General features: G+C 39.1%; 2 protein-coding genes across 5 annotated transcripts in view; one reads left to right on the forward strand and one right to left on the reverse strand.

Annotated features, from left to right (window-relative positions):
• LOC124235230 (cytochrome P450 2C18-like) overlaps nucleotides 1–1,511 on the forward strand; it is a 10,143-nt gene extending 8,632 nt beyond the window's left edge. The window contains exon 6 of the mRNA XM_046652822.1: nucleotides 1,501–1,511. Coding sequence (XP_046508778.1) covers nucleotides 1,501–1,511 — 11 coding nt within the window. The remainder of the gene's footprint in view (nucleotides 1–1,500) is intronic.
• SLC16A12 (solute carrier family 16 member 12) overlaps nucleotides 16–19,359 on the reverse strand; it is an 85,391-nt gene continuing 66,047 nt past the window's right edge. For 3 of the 4 annotated variants that reach the window (XM_046655240.1, XM_046655239.1, XM_046655241.1), the window contains exons 3-7: nucleotides 13,521–13,624; nucleotides 10,688–10,831; nucleotides 8,501–9,080; nucleotides 6,421–6,680; nucleotides 19–3,124 (exon numbers count right to left, since the gene is read on the reverse strand). In XM_046655240.1, the coding sequence (XP_046511196.1) occupies nucleotides 2,862–3,124; nucleotides 6,421–6,680; nucleotides 8,501–9,080; nucleotides 10,688–10,831; nucleotides 13,521–13,624 (1,351 nt within the window). In that variant the 3' untranslated portion in view covers nucleotides 19–2,861. Of the gene's footprint in view, nucleotides 3,125–6,420; nucleotides 6,681–8,500; nucleotides 9,081–10,687; nucleotides 10,832–13,520; nucleotides 13,625–19,359 lie in introns of all 4 variants that reach the window. The other variant, XM_046655242.1, reaches the window with a different exon arrangement.

Below are 19,359 nucleotides of genomic sequence, written 5' to 3' on the forward strand. Positions count from 1 at the left end.
ACATAAGAAGATGATCCAGGTAGGCACAAAGGGAAGGAGGCAGGCTCAAGCATCAGATAGCTTCCTAGTTTGATGGGATTTCACCAGAGGCACTGGAGTGCAGTGGCTACTGAGTCACTCACTGTGGGACCTGGTCTCTCAGTTTCCACATCTCTAAAATGATGATAATATAGGTTATTATGGGGATTAAATGAGCCAATGCAGAGGAAGCACTTAGCACAGTGGCTAACACATTGGAAGCACTCAACAAATGGTTTTGGTTTTTGTAAATTATTTGATTGCTTACCACATCTTTATATGCCAGCTACATTAGCATGATCCAGATGGGCCCACTCACCATCCAATCCAAACCCCTTGTGCAGGGGAAAAATGCTTTTCCATAGATGACTATAAACTCATTTTATTATGCTTTTGAAATAAGAAAATATTAGCATAAATATCTGATCTATTAGTTGAAATCACAATCTGAAAAAAGGCCCAGTGGTACAGTGTTTCTACAGAAGTTAAATAGTTTCTTTCGCTTTTTTACTCAGTCAATTTGAAAGCAGAGCTTGCAGTGCTATAAAGAAATATTTAAGATGTAGAATCATCCCACCACAATTGTGTTCTGATTCCATAAAATACATTATTCCCATGAATCCCTCCATTTTGAAATAAACAGTATAGGCACGTGGAACCTTAACAGTAAAATTTTGTGTAGATGACAATAGTAGACTCTACGATCTACATTTTCCTTACTGGTTTTCTAAAACTGCTGCTCCAAAAAGGAAAGTAAAATACAAATTTATGCATGTATAAAGTCAAAATATCCAAGATATTTTATACAAATTTTTAAAAGCTCTGATCGCTATGCTTATTTTTCATGAATACTTATAATACTTTAGAGAAATTATACTGCAGAACTAGATAAACAAAATTTTGCTGTGATCATCACTAGGAAAAATATGTATATGAATATTTATAACTATTTATATTTCCAAAAATCTTTAGACTTGAACATTCAAGAAATGACATTTAGTGTAAAGTGCTATTCCAAACACATAAAACTTCATTTTAACTTTGACTTTTTACAGATATTTTCCAAATGCTGTTTTTAAATTTAAAAATGACAAAGTAAATAGGTTCAAAATTAAATTCTCAAACTAAGTAAAAAGATAACAGGTAACATTGAAATTTCTCTCTGGAAAACAACTGTAAATATTACAGTATTCTCCCATCACATCAAGTCAGTATTTCATAGTGAAAGCAATGTATGACTATGTAATTTTATGAAATAGTCCATTTATAGGCAAACATTCTGCTGACATGCTCAGTCAACCCAGGATCTTCCTCATTGCTGTGTTTTTTCTCTCAGGACCCCTGGCAGGGCATCTGTGAAGTCTCCCAGGGGACAGTGGATTAAATAGCCTTCAGGGTCAAAATATTTCCTTGAGGTTCAGATTTTAAGTTTTTGAATAATTAAACCCTCCTTTCAATTGTATAACTTGCCCCTATTTATAGGTGCAACATGATTTGGCATTTAGAATTGCAATTCTGTGGATTTAAAATAGTTGGAGAAAGGCTGTGGGATCTGGCCTTTCTCTTCTCTCCCCATGCCCTCCCTCTTCAATCTGAAGACTGGGAAATTATCTGAAACCATACTGCTCTACCAAAGTAGAGTAGTTGGGATTGAGTAAACTAGTCTAATCCAATGAGTTAGGTAGGTGAAAGGGTTCTATAAACTGTAAAACATCACACCACTAGTCCTCTTAACCTTCTCCTCCCTCTCCTCTAACCAAAGCTGTAATTTATGAGAGTGCTATGATGCTGAGGTTAACCCATGAAGATTTCTCATTCAGATGAAAAAGTTCACCAAGTTTCTAGTGATTATTCATAAAGAGATGAAGAGGAGTGGACCCTGGAACAAGAATTAACACAGGGAGAAAAGAATCTCACCTTTAGAACATCTCTAGAATAATATTTTTCAGGCAAAACTCCAAGTCCTGTTTTGGGTAATGATGAACCTAAGTATCTGAGCTGAAAAGAAAACTCTAATCAGAGACCTGCTGATTCAAGAATTCAATTCCTGCCCAGTTGGAATACTGCCAACATTTTTCTGTTCCTAACAGGAATGTGTCTGCAATTTAAATAAAAGCTTTATTTCTAAAGAAAAACAGGGAAGTGTTGGTGTTAACATTTCAGGTAAGATTTAGAAATTGCCCCGTGATTTGGTGTGTCCTGATAAATTTAGAGTAAGTATTGTATGTGATAGAGGTGAGCCCCTTGTCAAAGATGAGCCTCAGTCTTATGCAAAGAGATTTCAGTAGTGGTGGAAGATGACGATGGCAAAGCTTTTTCATAGTGGAGTTTCTCATTAGGACTTTAAATAGGGTTGTTGAAGAATACTTTTTATTCTTGAAAAGGCAACAATTATTGCAGACTCCCCTTCTCCAAACAGCACAAAATAAGCAAACCTACACACCAATGTTTCTTTTTACCTTCTAACTGAGAAGGGAGGATGGAGGGGCAGAGAGTTTGAGACAAAGCTGCTGCCCAGTGGCATCTGTTTTGGTCATGTCTTGAAATTACCCCTAATTACAGAAAATTATATCAGCTATCGCCTAACATTCTCTGTGGAGTGATGCTTATTGCCTGAAAGATGTGAGTTCAATTTTGAGTACAAATCTCAAATGAGAAAACTCTGAGCCAGTCCAATTTGCTTTGTTATTTTCTGTTTTCCCCTACAAATATGTTAACAAAACAATAATAATAATTTCCTCGGAAAGCAATGCTTCTGCCAAAATAAAATGCTTTAAAAACTTGTACAATCCAGTGGTCCCACCTCTCTCAGACCTGAAGGTGCCCAGGCTCAAGGCTGTTGGTCATGTGGGGTTGTAACCAGGCACTGCCATAGCCACAGACCCCTCATCTTTCTGATCTAATCCTCTTGCTACAGAATAAGCCACCGATCCATTGGTCCACAGCTGCAGCTTGGGATCAGATTCTTTGGCAAGGAACCGCAGCTGGGTTTTTCTCATCTTCTTTACAAGTCTAGCAAAGCCAAGCAACACAGAACTAAATATCATTGAAAATCCACAGAGAAGAAATGCTGCAGTGTAGCTGCCAGTCGCATCTACAAGCCAGCCTGGAACAAACAACAGCAAAATTATATTGTTGAGTTGAAAATTCAATTATGTACCTACTCTCAAATCTAATAATTTGTAAGGATAATAACAGTAGATTGCTAGTACCACCATTACGATTTTGACACAAAAAGCACATCTCTTAAAAATATTGTGCAGCAACTGAAAAATACATTTTATTTTTCTAGAGAAACTTCTAAAATGGATTGTTGTTATTTTGTAAAATGCTTGGAGGAGTGTCACAGTCTTAGTAATCATACAATAAATATTAGTTATTATTAATCCCATGAAATATGGTAGAGAAGATAAAAATAGCATCATTCAAATTATTGACATTGGGATCATTTATCTAGGAAGTTAAGAGAATATAATCATCCAGAAGGCTAATAGTATTCCCAGCACCCGTATACTGTCAGTCTTGAATGACATAACATGCTTCTGGATAAAGCAGAATTCAAATTTTCAATTGAATCCAGTCATTGTACCCTCGAAAATCACAAGTTTGGGCCATCTTAGAAGTTGCAAATGCAGACTTCACAAGGCATAATTCTGTAATCACAGCTTTTTTTCCTTTATCTCTTGTTGTAACAAATTAATCTTTTTTTTTTTTTTTTGAGGAAGATTAGCCCTGAGCTAACATCTGCTGCCAATCCTCCTCTTTTTGCTGAGGAAGACTGGCCCTGAGCTAACATCCATGCCCATCTTCCTCTACTTTATATGTGGGACGCCTACCACAACATGGCTTGCCAAATGGTGCCATGTCCACACCCGGGATCCAAACCAGTGAACCCTGGGCTGCTGAAGCAGAACGTGAGCATTTAAACACTGTGCCACTGGGCCAGCCCCACAACAAATTAATCTTAATATCTATTCCAGCTCTAAATTTTGAGGAGAACCAGGACATATGATATGCAAAGTATGGGCCATAATGATGAGAGAATCAATGGGGTAAAATTAGACCTTGGCAGGCACTTATTTTGTGATTAAAAAGTTTTAAAAAAATTCTTTCAAACTTTATTTACATGCCAAGACAGTACACCAGGGAAATCCACCAGAGAAGTATATGATTTCTCCTCTCACCCTCTTCAACTCCATTGGTCAAAAATGGCCTGCAGGAATTGTTATAAGCCCCACAAAGTTTCCTGAAATCCAAACTACTCTCAAATATTTTAGTTATCATGTAATTTACTTCTGCATTTCTGTAGCACCAAACAGAAGAGACTGAGTAGAGTCTTCATTTTAGAGCTAATTAAATAAGAGAAGTATTAACTTATACCCTAATCCTCTAATACCTAGCAGTGAGTATAATGTCTGCTTTGCCAAATGAAGGCCATGGATTGAAAAAAGGATCCAGGAATCCCAATTACATTTATGTCCTATGACTTTTTAACAGAATTACACTGCTCCTAAACACAAAAATTAGCTATGGAGGGAGGATGTTGGAACATTTTGGGGGCAGTTTCCAAAAATGAAGCACTAAACATGTAGTCCTATATCATGAGTTTAAACTGACCAGGAATTTTCATCAGCAGCCGTCAGGCAGCCCCAGTTTCCCCTAGTTTGCTGTTTCAGCAAATGCTGGGGTTTAGAAATAACCCTGAACTGTCTAATCCCAACAGCAGCTAAAGCAGAAATCTGCCTCTTCAAAAAGTTCCTTTCCTTCCTTCCAGGCAAATGTTTGGCTCATTTCTCTTTTGCCTGTCTTTAGAGACCTTCTTGTCTCTCTTGGTTTTAATTGAGGCAGGTAATAATCTGGACCAGTTATTGTCAACCTTTAGTGTGCATCCGTATCACAAGATGGCTGGTTGAGAATGCAGATTGCTGGAAGTCACCCCCCGAAATTCAAATCACAGTAGAATGGTCAAGGAAACTGCATTTTAACAAAGGTTCCAGCAGATTTTGATGCAGGTGGTCCCACCACCTGAGAGACATCGGACTAGACCACATACTCCAGGAAGGAGGGGTAGGTTCTGACCTGTTTGCTGCTCTACGGACAGCACCAAGTACAATGCTGGTGTACACAAGCAATAGATATTTGTTGAATTACTCGTTTAATCAAGCTTTAAATTTCTATAGCATTTTACAGTTTACAAAACATTCTAGATGCTTTATCTCGATGATTCCAAAATCTGTATATCCAAATCTGGCCTCCCTCTAAAGTTCTATTGGGCATTTTATTGGGTATTTCAGATAGCTGAATATGTCCAAACATTATATTCATTATTTTTCTGGCAAAGCCACTTTCTCCAACTTCCTTATTCTTTTCAACCTTGCCATTATTTTCTAAGTTATCTTTGACATTTTCCCCTCCTTCACCTCCATATGCTAAATTCAGTTGATATTTTTTCCCAAAACGTCCTCCTTGCCCCTAGAGCTCATTTCCATTTGTGCTGCAGCTGCCCTAGTTTAGGACTTTATCAGTTCACTCCTGAACTATTAGAATGGAATCCTGACTGCTTCTCCCCTAAAGTAGCAGATCAATTGCTAGATCACATTTTCTAAAATACACTTTTTACCATATTGAAACTCGCTCAACACAAGGTTGACATAAGTGAAGCCACATTGTAGAAAAGAGACCATGTCATAACTTTGAATGACCTCTGACTAGCTAACCCACCTGGATTTGCACCCTCCAGGAGATCCACCTGTTCTTTAGATGTTATGACCCCTGCTAGTGCATATACTTCCCAGCTGTTTTAAGATTATAACTTTGTTCTTTCGAGATCCTTAGGAATGTGATGACCCCCCAAAGAGGGTCTATGCTGATAGCCATCATCAATGAAAACTGAAAGATCTGGTGTGGCAACTCCCAATCTGTAACACCAGAGGGTCAAGATTCCTAAACCCCTCCCCTGTAACCCATTGGCCTATATAACTGCTTCAAGATTCTTTGCCCCCCTTAAGATGGTTATTTTGGACATTAGTTGGCCATCTTCCCTCTTGCTAACAAGCTGTAATAAAATGCCCTTTCTTGGCCACCATCTTGCCTCTTGAGATTGGCTTTTGTCTTGCAGTGAGCAGATTATGCCCTTTGTGCAATAATAATATTACCCTTTTGCACAAAAACTGCAATACTATCCATAGTCTCTGAAGAATATAGGGCTCTAGCTCCTTTGGCTGCCACTCAAGACACTCCATGATGACACTCCCACTTATTATTTCAGCTTCACTACCCACTGGAATCCTGTACTCCTGCCAGACATCCCTCTGAATGTACCCAATTATAAGTCTGAACAGCTGTTCTATTCCATTGTCCATATGACAAAGGAAGAGGTTGGGGGTTTCTCTAGAAACTTACCTGCGATGGGTGGGCTCACCAAGTATGGCACTGCATGAAGGAAGTACACCACACCAAGCGCTGATGACAAAGATGTAGTCCCCACTATTTCTGCAGTCACTACTGGGATCAAAGTCACATAGGCACCATCAAAGTAGCCAAAGGTACAAGAGAAAGGCACGAGCAGGGGAAGACTTTGAAGCATTGGGAGGCAAAGATAGCAGAGCCCATCTAGTCCCACGGCAAAGAGGTAGCAAACATACCGGTAATTCTTCAGACACCTGTGGATTTGAAGAACAAGAATGAGTGCAGTATGTACAGGTTCTATCAAAGAGCTTTAGAACCATGACCATGCAGAAATAAGAATTGCAGTTATTTATAGAGATGGCGTCCCCATTGTGTATCTATGTTGTCTGCCTATCTTCCTTTTGGTATACACAAATGCAAGAATTTATCTCCCCAGGAAACATGGTGTGGTAGAAAGCAATATATGCTCTCAAATTAGAAAGGTAGAAGTTTGAATCCAGTTCTATCATCTACTAACTGCCTAACTCTAACCTCTTTTTCTTTATCTATAAAATGAGAAGGTTGTCTATCTCACAGAGTTACTCTAAAGATAGTTGTAAAATAATATGTAGAGACGAATAATTTCTAGCAGTCTACCATATTAGATACTTTCAGATATATTATCCATTGGTATCTGGTACATGATAGAAGCTCAATAACCCAAGTGGTTAAATAAAGGAGAAGCTGAAATATGAAGACATTAAAATGATTTTCCAGAGATTATGAGGGTCTTGCACCAGCAGTTTATGCTTTACAAACATTTTCCACCCAGTCTCAGAATGCTATGAGGTCAACGGCAAACATTGCTCTGGCCTATTTTGTAGATGAACACCTTTGAGGATCTGAGGGTTAGGAGATTTTCCCTAGGTCACAGGGGTAATAAGGGGCAGAGCCAGCCCAAGAACTTAGGTTTTATATATCTCAGACTAGAGATCCCTCTATCGGACCTACACCAGGCTGCTTCTTGTTGAGTTATTTGATTGTAAAGATAGAAGCTCTTGCTCTCCCATTTCTTCTTTAGCCAAGGGTGGAATTAACCCTTAATATTGTATTCATAACACTGGAGAATGGCAGTTGGATCCTGATTAATTACCAAAGACATAATGTGTGAGAAGCCACACAATGATAGCTCTCCCAGGTCATAGATCAAGTGTGACGAGTCCATCATTTAGGAGAATATGAGTGACTTTCTCTCCTCAATCCAAAGAGGTAAGCGTTAACTGAAGAAACTACTCAGTAGATTTCTTATAACTTTGGTTTCTAAGCCTAAAATTATAATGAAGCATTTGCTATATGCAGTGTCAAACATAAATATGTGGCTAAAGATAATATGTTATTACTATACCCAATCCTTCTGCTTGGACTGAATTCTGCTCCTCTCTCCATTGCCAGCCAGTCTCTGAGATAGTTCAAAAGAAACTAACACCACAACACCCAGCCAGAAGTCATCTTACCTGAGGACTGACTCAACTTATGATGAAATTAAATTTGTCACCAGAACTTGTACTTACCCTAGGCTTCTACAGTTTAGACACACCCATCATCCTTAAACCATCTAGGACAGGGGTTGGTAAATTATAGCCAAATCTGGCCCACCATCTGTTTTTTGTACTATCTGTGAACTAAGAATGGTTTTTCCATTTTAGAATGGTTGGAAAAAAATCAAAATAACAATAATATTTTGTGATGTGAAAATTATATGAGAAATTCAAATTTCAGTGTCCATAAATAAAGTCTTATTGGAACATAGCCATTATCATTTGTTCACATATTGTCTATGGCTGCTTTTGTGCTACAACAGCAAAGTTGGGTAGTTGTGATCACATGGCCCACAAAGCCAAAAATAATTACCTCTATCCCTTTACAGAAAAACCCTGCTGATCTCTGACTAGAAGAACCAGCAAGGGACTTGCCTTCAGATATTGAAAACTTGTTATTATTCAGACCTAGGTATTCTACAGGGTAAGGGGATGAGGGGAAACTCAAAACTTCAAGTCCCCTAGGGGGCAACCAATTGTGGTTTCACAGATTTTACCTTCTGTCGGTGAGCCATCCAAATGTGATATTGCCAATAATGTCAATCACCCCAAGAATGGACATAAGAAAAGCAGCTTGCTGGTGACTCACTCCAACACTCAAAGCATAAGGCACCAAGTACACAAAGAGAGGGCTGCAGCCATAAGCCATAAACAGAACAGAGACGGCTAACACAACAAAGTCTGACATCAGTAAAAAACTGTATTCCTGCTGCAAAGAGCAGCAAAGGCAGGTCTGCACCCATTTGTTGGTCAAAGTTGAACAAGGAGACACCCTCTTAAAGTCTCGTGTCTGAGTTCTACAGACATGGTTCTGCTCTGGAGTTGTATGGTCCTCTTTAAGAGTAATTGGCCGCATCAAGGCACCGCAAACACAGAGATTCAAAACGAAGCCCCCAAGAATGAGTAATGCTCCCCTCCAGGAAAACTGTTCGATAAGGAGCTGAACCACAGGAGCCAGGACGAAGGTGCCAATGCCACTTCCCGACATGGCGATCCCATAAGCAAGGGCTTTCCGTCTGCTGAAATACTTGCCAACCATGGCAATAGCTGGGGAGTAACAAAGTGCAAATCCAAGACCTGGGGATAAAGAGAACTCCATGAGAGGTGGTACACTGTGAACAGCCAGGGAAAGAAAATAGCCCAGAATAAAATTATCTGGTTTAAAGAGAATCTGACCTTCTGTTAAAGCCTTTTAAAACTGTTTTCTACATCAACCTGAAAATGTCTTGCCTCACCAATCATCCACAATTTGGAAAGTGTAGCATATATATGACTTTCTTTTCGGGAAGAAAAATTTTAAGGAAATATAAATTTTTAAACAAAAAGAAATGAAGAACTTAAAAACTATTATACAAACTATATTTGAATTAACTAGAAAATCATGTTAATGCTGACCTAAGAAACTTATTCTCCCAACCAATACCTCTCTTTAACTTAAATTATCCAGAGAATTACCTCAACCCTTCCCTACCTGTGAAGACACAATTCTGATCATCTAGATTTGGGGTTTAAATAGCATATATGACCCCATGAAAGTTCCAGAGTAATTTCACATAATTGGGAAACACTGTGTCAATTCTATACATAAGCATAGCATGCGCACATGGCACCCTGAAAATATCCCTTAAAGTCAGCAGAAAGCCTCTTAAAGGTTTTCAGTTTTCTATTCCTTTTAAGTCAAGAAAATTCGTAGGGCTTTAAACCTGGAATTCGTGGCATCTAAATGTCAAGGAAGGAAAAGAAGAACTACCTGCGGCTCCTGTTTCCGCCTGCAGTGCAAGGTGACCAATGATCCCAATTTGCCTGGACTGAGGGGTTTCCAGATGTGAGACTCTCAGGGCCAATACCAGGACAGTCCCTGGTAAACTGGGATGATTGGACTCTCTAGCAGTCGGGCTCTTTGGGTGACATGGGACAGATGCCTTTTTCAGCTGACAGAGCTAGATGTTTAGTGTCACTATGAGATTATATCCTTTATTGGCCTGATCATGCTACCCCTATGGCTTAGTGCCTGGACATGAGCTAGTGCTAATCTTCACACCCCTCTGAGTGATGGGGCAAACTGCTACTCCAGTTTTACCAACCAACCCCACTTTGATCCTATGCAGTCCCCGTAAGTGTGATTTATGGAATGCACGTATGCTGCTTCTCTTTCTACAGGATTCATTATGATTCTCTAAAGTATACTTCCATAATATTGAGAGAGAATGTGTAATATAAGGAATATTCACAACAAGAGGTATTCTTTTTTAAATTGTAAACTCCTATTTATTGGACAATGATATCCATTACAAATCTTGGGCAACTCAGATCGACCACAGATAGTATTTTAATGTCTTGGCAAAGATGTTAGAAGAATGATCATTGCTGAAATTTATGTTGCCCTGGCTAATATCTCATTGCTTCTGAGTAAAGGATCTCAGTCATACACTGCTGCCCAAGCGAAACCCAGCAGTTACTTTTGTCATGTGGGTGAGTTAAAGTGGTGATGCATTTTCATTACAGTAGTACAATCAATTGCATTTCAAGCTGTTTTGTTTAACTGCTAGGGAGGCAGACAAAAGCTAGGTCAGCTAAATTATGCATCTAACAAAATGAATATTTTATGAATTATTGTTCTGTTAATGTACTTGACAGCCCCTAAATAGGGTGGGGGTGAGACGAGTGGTACAAAGTGCCCTTACCTGTAACAACTCCCAGAGTGAGGTAGAGATGCTTCAGACTGGTGGCAAATGAGCCCAGGATGAGACCAGTAGATGCAAGCAAGCCACCCAGCATGATTCCCACTTGACAGGATAAATGGTTACTGACAACACTCCCAAGAGGAGCTTCAAAAACAATAATAAATAGGTTCAACAGAAAGACCTTGAGGTCACTGTGAAAACGCTGTGTTGTTGCATTGGCAGAGCAGAGAATGAATGACTTTTAAAGCACTGAGCCCACCCCGCTCATTCTACAGATTTGGAAACTGATGAGAGAGGAAATGATTGTCCATGGTCACAAAGAGAACAAATAGCAAAGCTGGAATTAGGATCAAGTCTCCTGACTTGTATATTTCAGTGCTCATTGCACTTCTCCATTCTATTAGAGTCATAATCCCAGGACAATGGGGCATATTTTAAACCGTCAATCAACTCCTTATTTAAACTACTTGTCACTTGCACAGAGATGTGCCTTGTATGTTTCGTATAGTATTGATCATGCACTTTAGCAATAAGTATGACAGTCAAATGGTGGAGAAGGAGAGTGGGCAACACTGTGTAACTAGCAGTGTTATGCAGGAAAAGGCCAGGGAGATAGATCATAGACAAATTCTGCAATCTGCCTCCGCTTTCAGGCTTTAGGAAACCCTGTGGATGAGAAATCAAAGCCCAAAAAGTCCAGAAAAATGCTTCACACCCATGGTGACATTTTGGTTGGCCTCACTCTATTTGTGGTTTAACAATGTGTCAGAATTGTGCCAACTTCCAGGTTTATAAAATATTAATTAAAGCTGAAAGAGGCCAAGGAGAATTAAGTTCAGGCGAATATGACATACCCAAGATCACCAAGAAGTATAGCTCAGGGCACCTGACACCCAGTGCTGGGTTACTTTACCCTGTTACTCTGGCTCCTCGGGTCTCCCAGAGTTATGGCAGGGGTGATGGATGGGGAAAGCATGTCAATTTCTTTCTAAGGAACAATTAATGCTGGCATCAGTACTCTTAGTAACTAGATCAGAAGAGCCAATTCTCTGGGTATCCGTTAAGTATAATTTTTTGTATTGATCAGGTTGAAATTGGGGCCTGACTCAAATGTACATAATAGAATCAATCATCAGCCTGATGTCTCCTGTGTAGTTAAAACAGTGGCTGGCTGTGTCTATAACCTCTAGATAATAGCAATGAACAAACCTCCTGAAAATGTATCTAATTCTCCAGGCTGCTGCTGCTTGGTTATTGGAAAGTGACAAAATTTACACCAAACTCAATGAAAAATGTTCACTTCTCTGTTCATCATAGGGCAGTTATGTCCCCAGTGGGTGTCCTAGATGTGATTCTGCAGCCTCTTGTCCGTACTCTGAACTCAATTAACGTTGCCAGCTGAGAGAGTGGGTCTGTGGTAATTGGGTACAACAGGCTTCAAGCCCTTGCATGGAATTTAAATATGCTGCATCTAAGACAACCCTGCTTTAGCTCAATGGCTCACATGATCATTGTGACCATATTGCTCAGTGAAGGCCATTTCTCCCTCTTTGGGGGATTATAAATATTCTCCAGAAGATAGCAGTGAGGGACATGAGCCACCTATAGCCTCTGAGAAAGACAGACGTGGCTCTCTTGGAGGGCTCATATAAAAGGCTGTGACTAATCATGTGACCCTGAACACCAAGTGATTGTCTTACTGGAGAAAAAAAGAAAAATCCCTTACAACCTTCCAGTGTTACCCATAGGAAGAGTCAACTTAGCCTTCTCATGAAACCTGCTTTTAGTCCTAGAATTGCTCTCAAATTCCTCTCAACCAAGGTAATACATTTCAGCACAATTCAACTGATTGCTGAGTATGTACATTTTTTTCTAAAAAATAAGTACGAATCAGTACCTAGAATGGAATCAGATGACATTATTTATGAGTTACTACGTAATATACTAAATATTTCCCTTTTGCCACCAAGACATGGCCTAAGAAGATAATAGTTTTCTAAAATACTCAGGATTCATCTAAGCGAAAGGAGCATTTCAGTTAGACTCAGTCTCAGAAACTCTCTAAGACACTAATTTAATAACTTCTGTTTGAGATTTATAAAAAGAAAAATCTCAAGTTTAGTTTCCTCTACTATATAGATGGAATGAGAGATTCCCTGAATTTTGAGAACATTCTTTATACCCTATATAGCACCTTTAGAGTTCCTTGAATGACATTATAGCCACGGTGAAATGTGCTTATCTCGTGATTGCACCATCCTATCTTCCCCAATACTTCTCTAAGAATGAAGATTTATGCATGAAAAACAATGAAATCCATGAGCCAAATTCTGAACCCTCTGGGAAGAGAACAGAATGAAAACAAGACTTGAGATGCAATGCACATATTGTTGGCACTCATTTAAAGAGATCATATAGAAATGGCTCACGGTGCTGTACAATGACTGTTTACATGACTGGAGAATAAGGGGACCACAGCATTCAGAAGAAAGAAGCCAAGCACATCCTGTATAGTTAACTGCTTCCAAAATCAGGACACATCCTCTGATGCCCAGCATCCTATCCCTATATGCAAGAACCAAATGTTATGTGCCATTTTGAGTGTATTAACTACCTGTTCCATCTGACTTCAGCCAAGATTATTAATTCCAAGAACACATCTCGTTGGGTTTGGCTGAAGGTAGGATTGCTCTTTTCTTTCTATATAGTCTTGGCCAATTTTTACCATATCCTTCTACTTAGAAAAACTGGTAATCAAAGGCAGTGGAAGGTCACTGTCATGTACAGTTCAAGAGTAGCCAGTAATTGTCTATCCCTGATAAGTGATACTCACCACAGAGCATGGTCATACAGTCTACAATGGAATGGATCCACGCTGTTTGTGCATAATCCTGAGTAAAGTACGTCTGGAACTCCACAAAAAAAATTGAAATACATCTGAAAAATACAGTGCAAGCATGTCGTACAAAAAGAATGAATGAACATGGATTTGAATCAGAGGTTAAAGTTTTGGTTCAGTCAGCTGTTCCAGTCTCCATTGGTTTTAATTGGTTTTCAGTGGTACACTGCTGGACCATAGTAAGTGGGAAATCAGAAGCTGACGATTGGGTCATTCTAAAGGATAAGAACAAGTGTTTTCCACTAGTTGGGCTGCTGCCACCAAGTCGATGTGGAGATCACTGCAGTAGGGACAGTTTTATGGCAAAGATGGTGGGTCAAAAACATGGATTCTTATTTATCTTAATATTTCACTAACATCTGTAACTTCTAAGAGGTTGTTATATAAGTTAAAATTTGAGAATAAAGAGTTATACATCACCCAGCAGTTTCACTTCTAAGTTTTAGCCAAAGGCATTAAACAGACAATGATGACGATAATAATAACAATAGATATACATATAAGGATACATTCTGGAGTACTATTTATAATAGCCAAATATTGTAACCAACCTATTTGTCTATCAATAAGGGACTAGTTAAATAAATTAGGACATATCAATAAAATGACATATTATTAGGTATTAAAAATGATTACTCGGTTTGTGTTTATTGGTTTGGAAATAAATTCACAATATAATGTTAAGCAAAAAAATAAGCTACAAAATAGTTCATATAGTAAGGGCTTACTTTATAAAAACATAGTTCATGTAAATAAAAAAAGCCTGAAAGCATATAAACCAAAATGTACCTAGTTATTATACGTGAATGATGAGATTAAAAATTATTTCATTTTTTTGTCTTTATTCTGCATTTTGAATTATTTTACAATGAACATGATTTCTTATGCAATCAGAAATGCATGTGTGTGTGTGTGTGTGTGTGTGTGTGTATACATATATACAGAGAGGGGGGACATACAGAAACAGAGAAGGAGACAAACAGAGAAATTTTTATGTTGAAAAATAGTTAATTACTTAGGAAAAAGAAGACATAAGTGATCCAGAAGCAATAGTTTGTATCACTGTACAACTTGGAATGGACCTCATACAGATCAGCATGGTGTCCTAACTCAGGACAGGAAGCTTTCAGAGCTCAGTGAGAGCAGGGAAAGAAATCAGGCCTGTGGCCTGGGGATGAGATAGGAGGTTATCAGTCTCTTTGCATAGGGCTACATTTCAATTCACATGCTCCGGCAGCCCATAGTACCCTGGTATTTAACTCTCCCTCTCCTTTCCAGGTATTGCTGGATGTGAAGGTGGGTGATGGAGAAATCAAAGAAGAGAGAAGAGAATCAGATTTAATCAGGACAGTTGTATTAGGCAGGTCCAGCTTTAAAGGCGTGCAACCTATACAGTTGCACGGAATCTGGCACTCAGAAGCATAAGACTTGGTTTAACTCAGTTGTCACTGTCTTAAAATTCCTAATAATTTTATTTTGAATTTGCATGTTGTAAGTGAAGTCCAGCAGGACAAAAGGAGCATGCCTGTGAGCAAAGGAGATACACGCAATCTGTGTGTCTGTGATTCTTTGCCTTTCCATTCGCATGCAGTGTTAGAGATGTCCCATGAGCACAGAATTCCAGTAGATTCATGACATGTGGGAGTTCAGTAAGAGTGAGTACAAAGCAAGTGTGTTACATCTATAACTGAGTAAGCTAGGGGAAGCGGTAATGCAGGATCTCCCTCCCAACAGAGGCCACACTTTCCTTTCAAACCAAAACTTGCTGCAAATGCAGAACGACAGAAGTGGTGTGCTAAGAGACACAAATGACCGAGGATTCCTATCATATCCTTTCATATTCCTATCATAGCCTATCCTCACGTCACTTCTCTGTATTATGCTGAAAATGATGACACAGGAGGAAAGGGAAAGATAGGGCTACCTGTAATATAAAGATCACTGGTAAACTTGTGCTAGTAACTTAACATTTCCATTTTTTTACTTAGAACAACACTAAATAGCAAATTAAAAACACTATGAAAAATCAAGATAGACTGCTAAAGAAAGGAAGTTTCTATTTTAGGACTTATTCTTTTTTTGGTAAGGAAGACTGGCCCTGCACTAACATCTGTTGCCAATCATCCTCTTTTTGCTTGAGGAAGACGGTCACTGAGCTAACATCTGTGCCAATCTTCCTCTATGTTGTATGAGGGGTGCCACCACAGCATGGCTTGAAGAGTGGTGTGTAGGTCCACACCCAGAATCCAAATCTGCAAACCCCGGGCTGCCAAAGCAGTGCATGTGAACATAACCACTATGCCACTGGGCTGCCCCTATTTTAGTACTTTTAACAGCACTTTTTTCCTGCCTTTTGAACAAGGGGTCCAGCATTTTCATTTTGTACTGGGCCCCACAATTATGTTGCTAGTCTTGGTGACAGGAAAGAGAAAAGGGACAGTATGAAAGGCTAAATTCTAAGTCCCAGCAGATGCAGGGATGGAATTTGATGAGCAGAGTGTTGAGTAGGAATCAACACTTGTGGAAGGAAGGGGACAGAAGCAATACCAAGCAGAGAGAGGCCTGACAAATCCTTCACCATTCTCAAATGAAATGGTCTGACCATTACATATGTCCCTCAAGCAATCATTGGATGTGGGTGCCCCTGGAAGGGTGTGCTCTTGGGAGAGGTGGCTTGCCACAGGTGAAGGGACCCTGCGGACTGACAGCCAGGTCATCTGCTTATGTACACTCTGCTGCTTAGGCCATCTGAATGGCACGTCTCCATGTTCACCACAGTCCAGTTCTTGTTCTCCACGCTGAGCACTGCTGAATGATCTCTGTCAAAGGAATGTAAAAAGTGGTCCTTCTTCATCCACTGATTTAAGAAATCAGACAACATGCCGCAATAGATCTGATGCTAGCCTAACTATTATGTCAGAGTTTGGAGTACTGAAAAATAGTCACAACTAATACAGAGAATGGCAACATAAACTACCTGGCTGATTATATAAATTCAAATTTAATTAAAATATTGCACAACTTTTTTTAAAGCATAAATAAACCTCAACAGCCTTACACTAGTTTTAATTCAGTGCAAGAAGAAAAAACTCTATGCTATTTCTTAACACCCTAAAGACTGCTAGACTAGCAGTAAAAAAAGTCTATTATTTTCTCCTAACCACTAGGTCTTCAATTTAAGTGAATAATGATTTCTTGGATATAGCCTCGTTATCAAAACTAAGTTATCCTTGTGCCAGGGTTTCTCCATCAAAGCAGTATTGATATTTTGGGCCAGATAATTCTTTGCTGTGGGGGTCATCCTGGCCATTGTAGGATGTTTGTTTAGCAGCATCTCTGGCCTCTACTCAAAATGTTTCCAGACATTGCCAAATGTCCCCCTGGAGATCAAAACCAGCCTAGTTGAGAACCACTGATCTAATCAATTATCAAATTCTACTTATTCTACCTCATCTGTCTCTCAAATGTCTCCACATATCTCCATCCCCCTTATCATTCATCATTCATGCCAATACCTCTCTCCTGGACTGCAGCCAAAACCTTCCTGACTGATCTTCCCAAATACACATTTCGCTGCCCTCAGTACATCCTACACTCAGTGGTCAGAGTGACCTTAGTAGAACACAAATCAGATTCTGATGCTTCAAAATTTTAACATGACTGATGAGACCCTGCCTGAGCTGACCCTTCTTAGGGTCTCTCCTTACCTCCCATCTAGTACATTCTTCCTTCAGTCAGACTGAACTTATTTCTACTAGTTTCAACACCCCACCCACGCTTTTTCATACCTCTGAACATTAAAATTTTTTTCTTTTGTAGAATGCTTTCTCAGCCTCCCTCATTCCTTTCGTCTCAAGATAATAGTCAACTCCTCGATGAAGGATTCCCTGACTACCTGAGTCTGGGCATGATATTTCTCTTGAGTGTTTCTACTACATGCTGGCTGCTTACCACATGGTATGGCAATTCCCTTTGCATTTGTTTGTATTCTCCACTAGACTGTTGCTCTGTGACAGCAAAGACCATGTCTGTCTTATCTTGCACTGAATCCTAAATATCTAGTGCTGTACCTTTCATGTACTGGGTGCTCATTAAATAGTGTTCAAGGTTCAAGGTATGGAAGGAAGGAAGGATTAGAGTTGGTAGAGAAGTGACTGGCAGATAAAGAACTGAGAATTGTTGAGGAGCAACTTCAAGAACATGAATGAGAAAGGGAAGAGCAGATTAAATGGGGGCTGCATAGAAACATGTGGCTAGATAAGGCAGAGGCACGAAGAATTTGAGTTTATAAGCTAAGAGAAAGAATTATTAAGAGGGAGATGCAAAAGGTGGAGTTGTGGAAGAACGCAGGACATCTAAGAGAAAAGTGTCCCAGATGAGAAGGTATTTTGGAATTGTAAATGATAATCTCTTCTCTTCTCTTCACCAAATCATTTTGAAAGATCTAATATTTGTGTGATTATGTGTGTCTCTTGTGACTGTTTTTGTTATCTTGTTTTGCTGTTGTTTTGTTTTCTACTTAACGGTTTTCCTAACTGACCGACCTAGTCATATCAGTCAACCTTTAGATACATAAAATTCAAAAATAACACCCAAGACTCTTGCCTAGACATGTGAGTAGACTTGCCAGAGGTAAAATTTAATAACCACATACAAGCTTCTGAATGACTACGACTTTCATGAAATATGAGAAGAATTATTGTATCACTTATTAGTTCTCAAAAGGGAAAAATACCATAAAACTTTTCAAATGGTAAAGTTTCATGATTTATGCCTTCTAAACAGAGGTGCAACTTAAAGAAAATAAATCTTACTGGGAACACGTGCTTCTCACTCCAGAAATTATTTTTGTTGTCCCTTGGAATATTTGTGCATCTGACAGATGTTAGGAGAGCTGGGTCTAATCTCTGATTCTCATGCTGAGTAACTGAGAGTTTTGATAAAGCTGCTTAATCTCTCAGGGTCTTGGTTTCCTCATCTAAAACCTAAGCATTTTGGGAAGCATGACTGTACTAGTTAGAATGGATTAGATCATGTTGCAGTAGCAAACAACTCCTCACGTCCTTCAGGGGCTGATAGGCTCTGTTCTTAGTATCACCCAAGTGTCGTCTGTTATGAAATAAGGTTCTCAAGGATACTTTTACTCAAAGGACCAACATGTTTCCTATCTCCATCTTGCCACTCTGCTCTAGATTCTTCTCTGGCCCTGTAAAGCAGGATGCTGACAACATCTGGTACCTGGTAAAGACTTTTTTCTGGTTGATGAAGTTATCCACTAAGTCAACACAGGAATGACCCACTAGGCAGTGTAGCCTAGTGGTTAAAAGCACTGCCACTTACTAACTCTGTGACCCTGGACACGTTATTCAACCTCTGTGCGTTGTTATAAGGTTAAATGACTTAATCAATGAAAAGTGCTTGGAACAATGCCAACAAGCACAGAGTCAGTGCTCAGCTAACATTAGCAATTATTTATAGGAATAATCTGTGTTTAAAAGAGCTCCACAATTCCAGAGGACTCCAGACATCCATTGCAACTAAGTTAATTTGGATCCAGAGGATTTAGAAAAAAATAGATCTCAGAGCTGGAGGTTTTCTTTGAACACTTAAATCAAATGTTGCTTTCCAAGTATCAACTCCGAATCAAGTTGTCAATTTACTGATAGAATGTCATGCAATTACACAGTGAAATATGATTCTTAACATAGACAATGTGTTTGGTAATAAGATGTTTTGAAGAAAAAATAAGCAATCAACGCACATTAACAAACAG

Source organism: Equus quagga, chromosome 2 (assembly GCF_021613505.1).
Source record: "Equus quagga isolate Etosha38 chromosome 2, UCLA_HA_Equagga_1.0, whole genome shotgun sequence".
NCBI lineage: Eukaryota > Metazoa > Chordata > Mammalia > Perissodactyla > Equidae > Equus > Equus quagga.